Source organism: Cottoperca gobio, chromosome 12, assembly GCF_900634415.1.
Source record: "Cottoperca gobio chromosome 12, fCotGob3.1, whole genome shotgun sequence".
Classification (NCBI taxonomy): domain Eukaryota; kingdom Metazoa; phylum Chordata; class Actinopteri; order Perciformes; family Bovichtidae; genus Cottoperca; species Cottoperca gobio.
Window position 1 is genome coordinate 17,017,189 of NC_041366.1, and position 7,897 is coordinate 17,025,085.

At 43.6% G+C, this 7,897-nt stretch overlaps 2 protein-coding genes across 2 annotated transcripts; one reads left to right on the top strand and one right to left on the bottom strand.

Moving 5' to 3' along the window:
- The first annotated feature begins 615 nt into the window (after nt 1-615).
- On the top strand, nt 616-1,943 carry purbb (purine-rich element binding protein Bb). Its single transcript, XM_029444330.1, has one exon. It carries the CDS (start codon nt 616-618, stop codon nt 1,555-1,557), a length of 942 nt encoding a protein of 313 aa, XP_029300190.1. The 3' UTR covers nt 1,558-1,943.
- A 479-nt stretch (nt 1,944-2,422) lies between these two features.
- cnnm3 (cyclin and CBS domain divalent metal cation transport mediator 3) lies at nt 2,423-7,667 on the bottom strand. The gene is given in 10 exon segments (XM_029445187.1): nt 2,423-2,623; nt 3,150-3,319; nt 3,997-4,155; nt 4,233-4,376; nt 4,586-4,743; nt 5,555-5,731; nt 5,831-6,165; nt 6,800-7,527; nt 7,530-7,604; nt 7,607-7,667. Coding segments are annotated over 10 exon segments (2,208 nt in total).
- Between the last annotated feature and the right edge of the window lie 230 nt (nt 7,668-7,897).

Here is a 7,897-nt window from a genome sequence, read left to right on the forward strand (position 1 = left end):
TGACTATCAATTATGTACTTTTACTTAAGCAAAATTTTGAATGTGAGACCTTTACTTGGAATGGAGGATTTTACACGGTAGGAGTGATACTTATATTCAATATATTCTTCAACCACAGGCAATAACAGACGATTCCAGAATATTTCATTAAAAATGGACCAATGTGATCTCTAGATGACGTAGGTCCCTGAAGTATTTTGCACTTATAAAAAAACATGATATAAACATGATCCTGGATTTCTTTCAGATTTCTTTCCACTATAACTTTAGAGAAAAATAAAGTATGTCGACACATTTCATCAGCTAAAGACATTAAAAACATATTTTTCATCATATTATGTCATAAAAACAAAGACATTTCACAACCACAAGGGAGTGGATAAAAAAAAGTATGTAAACGGAACCTCAATCTGAACCAATGGCTAATATTTGATTTACATGTGGGCGTGACAGACAACTCAACAAACCAATGGGAAGGCCGTAGTCGTTGAAGTGGCAGATGGTTGGGCCAATCACAACGCTCCCTGAAGTGCACCAACAATGAGCGTGAGGGGGGCGCGTGCTGGCTGAGTGCACGCAGAAAGCAGCTACGCAGGACGGAGGGGCAGAAGCCGAATGGTGGAGCTGAAGATGGCGGATGGCGACAGCGGGAGTGAGCGAGGTGGTAGCAGCGGGGGAGGAGGCGGAGGTGGAGGTGGCGGTGGCGGTGGCGGTGGAAGCGGCTTCCAGCACTTTCAGAGGGACCAAGAGACCCAGGAACTAGCGTCCAAGCGCCTCGACATCCAGAACAAGCGCTTCTACCTGGACGTCAAGCAAAACAGCAAGGGCAGGTTCATCAAAATCGCCGAGGTAGGGGCCGGTGGCTCCAAAAGTCGCTTGACCCTCTCCCTGTCAGTGGCGGCGGAGTTCCGCGACTACCTCGGGGATTTCATCGAGCACTACGCCCAGCTGGGGCCTAGCAGTCCCGAGCAGATAGCCCAGGCCACCGCGGGTGAGGACGGTGGGCCCAGGCGAGCTCTCAAGAGCGAGTTTCTCGTCCGAGAAAACCGCAAGTACTACCTGGACTTGAAGGAGAACCAGCGGGGGAGGTTCCTGCGGATCCGACAGACCGTAAACCGTGGACCTGGCTTCGGTGTCGGGGGCCCTGCGGGCGGCATGCTGTCCGGCCAAACCATAGCCCTTCCGGCCCAGGGGCTAATAGAGTTTAGAGACGCCCTTGCTAAGCTCATAGATGATTACGGGGGAGACGACGAAGAGCTGACCGGGGGCATGGCCGCCGGGGGCTACAGCGAGCTCCCCGAGGGCACCTCCATTATGGTGGACTCCAAGCGGTTCTTTTTCGACGTCGGGTCCAACAAATACGGAGTGTTCCTGCGTGTGAGCGAGGTGAAGCCGAGCTACAGGAACTCTATCACCATCCCGTTCAAAGCCTGGAGCAAATTTGGAGGAGCTTTCAGCAAATATGCCGACGAGATGAAGGAGATCCAGGAGAGGCAGAGGGATAAAATGTACGAGAGGAGAGACGAGTCCGAGGGGGACGAGGTGGACGACGACTGATTAAAAAAAAAAATTAAACAGCTGTTAGTCAAGTTACATGACAGATCTGCAATTTAGGGGTATTTTGCATAAAAGAGAAAAAGCAGAAATGACAAAGTGCATGACAAATCGTGCTGTAATAGCCTACTAAAGTTTCGTGGCGTATAAAAAAAAAAGTACATGTGCAGGGAATTATTGGTGTATTATCCTAAGGGTTGAGGGTTGGAGTGATTGTGTGAATCTCTGAAAGTGAAAAACAAGTGGACTAAATGTGTAAATGAGATGATCTCATTGGAAAAAAAGAGTGCTTTATTGTAAAAAGAAAAAAAAAAGAGGAAAAAGAGAACCTACTAAAACCAGCAGATTGGTTTTTATAACTAGAAATGAAGCCAATGAATGCTTTCCTATTTGCAACATAGTTTATATTTAAAGAGTGAGGAGTCAACCTGTTTAAGATGTTTTCCTTGCTCCAGTTTAAGGAGAGAGAACTAGCATCCATTGTGTTCCAGTCCAGGTCTCTCTCAGTGGGCAGATTGTGGGATTTTTGCAAGTCAGTCAGACGAATCTGAGAGGAATGTATAGAAAAGCTGCCGTCACTCTGTGGATGTTTTGCATTACATATATCGGTAGATTTTAAGAGCAAACAGAACCCTGCAGCAGCAGCATGCAGTTAATCGAAAAGATTACCCAAAATATTAGGGGGAAGTTACTGAGAGGATTATCTTTAAGCCCAAACAACAAGGGCCGTGCAGACTAAACTAAAGCTTTGACTCCAGTAGTCAATTACAGTTCAGATCAGCTGGGTTTTATGTTATACTACAATCAAGTTAGACATCCAAATCAAACTCATGGATGAATAAAAGAGTTAACGGTAACACCTGATGCTCTAATCAATGACAGCAAATCTTACACACAACTCTCTGTGATTGTAGAATCTGTTTTCTTCCTTTGACTGTGAGGCAAACATCTTCCTGTTATTCTGGATCTCACCTGAAGATGGCAGCGTCAGAGCAGCCACGCCGTAGTACGTAAACGCTCCATTCTCAAACTTCAGCCCCTCTTTACCGATCTCCACCTCCACACAGCCCTGAACACATCGAACAGGAACAGGAAGACTTTAATGTTGAAATGTGTTTCTCTTAAATCAAATAAAAGTAAAACTATAAACAAGCAGGTATTTCTTTTCTTGAAAATGTTATTTAACCACGATATATTGTCCTTCGTATTAACAAGATATAAAACTGTATATAACACATATATTTTGATAAATGTATGAAGTGCTCATCTTTCAAATCACATTCTGTATGTTCTTATATTAATGTATACTGAGACTTAAAACTGTAATTTGCTTGTAAAAACAACTTTTTATTTTAAATTCTAAATTCTTTAAATGTATATCGAAGATGAATAAAAATATTTTGTTTAAACTGTATACACATATGTCAAAATTGTCTTTCTATTCCTATATTTTCCTTTTTTCATAAAGTAACAGCTCATATCTCGTGTTCTCAAATGATGGTTCCCTTTCTTACAAAGTCAGGGTGTGTGTGTGTGTGTGTGTGTGTGTGTGTGTGTGTGTGTGTGTGTGTGTGTGTGTGTGTGTGTGTGTGTACCTGCAGCAGCAGGATGAAATAGTCCACCGGGTGGTTGCGTGTGTAGAGATAGTGACTGGGGCTCAGCCGGTTGTTTGGGTCAAAGTGCACTTCCTGGTTGACACTGGGGTGACGGAGCAGGTGGAATAAGATCTTCTCAGATACACGTCCGGGGCTGAAGTGAGACACCTCTGCAGGGGTCAAAAGGTCAGACGCACGGCATAAGGTGAACTCGCTGTCTGGGCAGTGATGTCGAATATGTCTAGACAATCAGATCTCAAATAACGTTTTGCAGTTTCTTTGTCCCATCGATCCCGAGCCTGCTAAACTGAACTATAATAAGTAACAGGAACATAATAATTACACGTGTGGTGTTAAACTGTGACTCATTTCATCAGTGTGAGGTACACGGGCAACCACAACCTTACTGAATCTTTCCTTTCGGTCACATACACTGCTGTCAGCTGTTATCTAGAGGATTTTCTTCTTTCCTTAAATAAAAAAACTATTTGTCGGTCCATAGTAAGTTAGCTGAACCCTAGACGTGCCTTCCAGTTCTATTGTGGAGTTTGCCTGTAGGCATCGTTGTGCACTTGACACTGAAACATGTTCATATTGAAATCTGCACACATTTTGATGCCAAGCTTCCAGTTTCCTTTACAAATAACTTCTACTCTTATTAAACTGTTGCTAAAGAGGTATCTTTCTGTCTTTTCATGCACAAAACAATCCCCTTCATACAAAACAACATCTTAACTTTCTACAACTTAAAAGCATGAAAGACCATTCACAAATATAGAGTAATCCAACCTTTGAATGTTAGTGTGCATATACAAGTAAAGAGTCACAGGTAATTGCGTACACACACCTCTGGACAGGAAGCGGTGTGTAGCCAGCAGGAGTTGAGGTGAGGTTCGGATCTTGGGTTCTCCTTCAGGAGGCTTGAAGAGAGAAAACTCCTCGGGGACGCTGCGAGGCTCCAGAGGAATCTCCAGCGGAGCGGGGGGACGCTTCACTTTCCTGTCCACTACAGGAGGAGGTGGTGTTTTAATAAAAGAGATCAGATGCTACATGAATAAACACATTTACAATAAACAAACGTACAGTAGCCGTCAGACTCATCCAGGATCTCTGATTTGATGATCTCCTCGATGACGTCCTCTAAGGTGACTAATCCCAGCACCTCGTAGAAAGGATCTCCCTCCCCCTCGTTGTTCACCTTCTGGACGATGGCAATGTGAGAGTTGCCTGATAGTAGAGGAAAGAGCTCGTTCAGTAAACTTCATTTTTAAAGAGATCATTAAACTCATTTATAATGAACAGTACAGCACATATATAAGATATAAGACTTTTTAATAACTTAAGGAACTTATTTTTGGAAGAAACTGAATTAAAGACTTTTGAAGACCTGAAGATATCTTGGTCAAACTGAACTTAGCTATAATGTGTGAGCACACCTTTCTTGAACTCCTCCAGCATGGCGTCCAGTTTGGTGTCGTTGAAGACGTAGTGCAGCGGGTGATTGTAGAACTTGGTGATAGTCGTCATGGGGGTGCAGTCGTCCGGGTCCACCAGAGCCAAGTCTTTCACGTAAAGGATTTCCACGATGTTGGACCTGGAAAATCAAAACACATGTTGATGAGTGGACAGGAGAACTGCCATGTGGAGAAACCAAATACCAAATCTACCGTGAGTACACTTTTGTAATGAGTTATCACAGGTCACTAAACCAACATTAGCAATGGAAATCCAAAGTGTTCCAAAGCAGGTTTAAACAATAACAGGTTCTTTCTTTCATTATTAAAAGTTTAAACATTGTACAGCTGCAGTTAGGAGAAGGAACCAGCCTTTTAGCCTATTCTATAATAATAAATGAATATATATATATATATATATATATATATATATATATATATATATATATATAAAAATGTATTTTTTATATATATATATATAATAAATTATAAATAAATATTTATATATATAATAAATTATAAATATAAATATATATATAATAAATTATAAATATATAATAAATTATAAATATATATTAAATTATAAATATATATATATATATATAAAATAAATATAAATAATTAATTTATGTAATTTAAATAAATAAAACATGCATTACACTCTCTAAAATGTGTCGGGATAGCATTCCATTGTTTTGTTGCTGTAATTGAAAAGGCAATTTGAGGAAATTCTTTGTGTTTTTTTTTTGTTGTTTTTGTTTGTTTTTTAAAATCGGCTGTAGTAATTGACCAAAAGATAATAATCCCTCCCAGTCTGCTATCCGATTCTAATGTCTGCACTGTAGTTTGCAAGTACAATAACTCTGTCACACAGAGATTGTTTTTATCAGTGAATTTTAACTTTTGGTTTCCTCAGAGGAGTTTTGGAAAAAGTTGTGTTTCTGTGCCCACCTCTCCTCCTCGTAGATGGGAACCCTGGTGTATCCGCTCTGCATGATCTCCGACATGGTAGAGAAGTCCAGGACGACCGAGCTTGGCAGCATGAAGCAGTCCTTCAGGGGGGTCAGGATGTCCTCCACCGTCTTACTGCGCAGCATCCCGCGGCTGAACTCCTCCTTCACAAACTCACTGGGACAGGACACAGTGTGGATGAGACATGTAAAGGGAGGCCATCCTAGAGATAAGGGTTCTAGAGATACAGCTCGTGATCTGTGTGTCTTTATTTACCTGTAAGGGTCATTGACACTTGTACGGATCATCTCCATGGCCCGCTCCCTTATCCCACAGGTGCTGATGTCCCTCCTCAGCGCCAGGTCCAGGATCAGCCCCAGAGGGCAGGACAAGGGGCAGGTAAGCACCAAACAAACCTGGGCCAGCCAGGTGAGACCTGGCGCCAGCTGAAAGCCGTAACCGGAGCACAGGATGTGAGGAGCCAGCTCAGCCAGGAAGAAGATGAGGAAGCCGCTGGTGAACACGGCAGAGATGATGGAGCCCAGCGCCCGATACAGGAGGACACCCAGGACCGAGTGTCCCAAAGCAGACAGGAATAGCAGAGAACATGTCTGGGATAGAAAGAGGATGGGGAAAAAGACATTTAAGGTGATGAAAAAACATGTATTTGTAATGAACTCACACACACAGTTTGGGCTATTTTTCTTCCATATCATGTCTTCTTTCAGACTCGTAGAAAGAAAACACAGTTTATTACTACACTTTGTCTATTTGCGTCTGTATATTTATCTTAAATTCAGCAAAAGTTAGCATTAGATAATGCCTCGTGTGCCTATTTAAACATAACATTTCAGAAAACATGTAATACAAATGTTTTTGTCAAAATGTAAGAAGTTTCATGGTGGTTATAAGATTGAATGTTTTGCCAAATGTAAGGAATTTTATAATACATAGGCGACAATACAAGTTTTTATGGCTGTTGGTAGTATCTTCTGATGTATGGAGTGATACAAAGAGATATCCAGGATTCTCACTGTAAAAAACAAGAATGTTTAACCTGGCCGGAAATGTATTCAATGTAAAATATACATTTTCAGAAAACTTGTAATAAAATAAATAATTGTGTTATTGTAAGTAATCAACTGGGGAAGTGTCATTAGTTCAAATATTTACGTTTCACCTGTAAGAACAGATTTTTCCTGCGGTCATGTGGCTTTGACTTTCACCTTGTTTTCGGAAACTTACCAAGAAGTTTCCCCTCCTCCTGATTGGCTCCAGGCGCTTGGCGGCCCGCTTCTCCTCCTCGGATCCACAGCTGTGGAGGACATAGAGCTCCACGGGGTCCAGCCACAGCAGGCTGAGGTTCACTGTCCTCAGCAGCCCGCAGACCAGAAGCAGCAGCACTATCAGCACGGCCAGACCCCACGGCGGGATGTAGTCTGCGGGCAGACCCTTGTCGGTGTTGACCCGCAGTCTGTCCGGGCCCGCAGATGTCCATTTCGCTCCGCTCAGCACACACAGGTGGTAGGTCTTCCGGCTGTCAACTCCCGCAGAGATGCTCCTCTGCCGCACCTCCACCGTTATCAGCCCGCTGTATTTCTCATCCGGGGTGAACCCCCCCGTCACCTGGAAAGCGGACTTGTCATGGTTTGACACCTGCCCGCACGGGTCAGGCGCATCCCCGACCGCCCCGGCAGCTCCACCAGCTGCCCCTGCGAACGCCACCCACGGCCAGCTTCCATTCAGCTCAGTCCCGAAGAGACGGAGCTTGAACGTGGCTCCTTCTGGCGCAGAGATGATGCGATCCTTCATGCACACCAGACCCGCCGGATCTTCCAGTCGCAGCCCCAGAACCAGCGGAGCTTCCTGGTTGCAGGCGCCGAACCTGATCCCGCAGAACAACAATATCTTCAACAGGAACCGTAGACCTGCCAAGCTGGCCACCATATTGGAATTGGTCAGCCTGGCTCTGCGCGCATCATGTGACTCAAACCCCGCAGCGGCCCCGCCCACCCGGGCTGAGCCAGCCAAACAAAACGAACACGGCAACTGAGCTGCGTGGCGGCCATTTTGGTTCTACACATACAGGCGGAGCTCTGGGACAACTGTTCATTTTGGGGCTTGATTCTGAATGTTTTTGTTTTTTTACTGCACCACCTCTTCTCAAAACTGTTGAATTGGAGTCAGTGTGTGTTAACAGCCAATAAAAGATGAGAAAGCAAGAAGGAGCTAACGCCCATCTTTGTTAGATTTCATGAAAACAAGTCATTCATCACTCTGGGCCTCTGTTAGACACACTTCACATTCATTGAATTAATGCAAATTTGATCACACTGTACAACA

What these genes read in the sequence shown, in the direction of transcription:
- purbb (XM_029444330.1), top strand. Translation starts at nt 616, where the DNA reads ATGGTGGAGCTGAAGATGGCGGATGGCGACAGCGGGAGTGAGCGAGGT.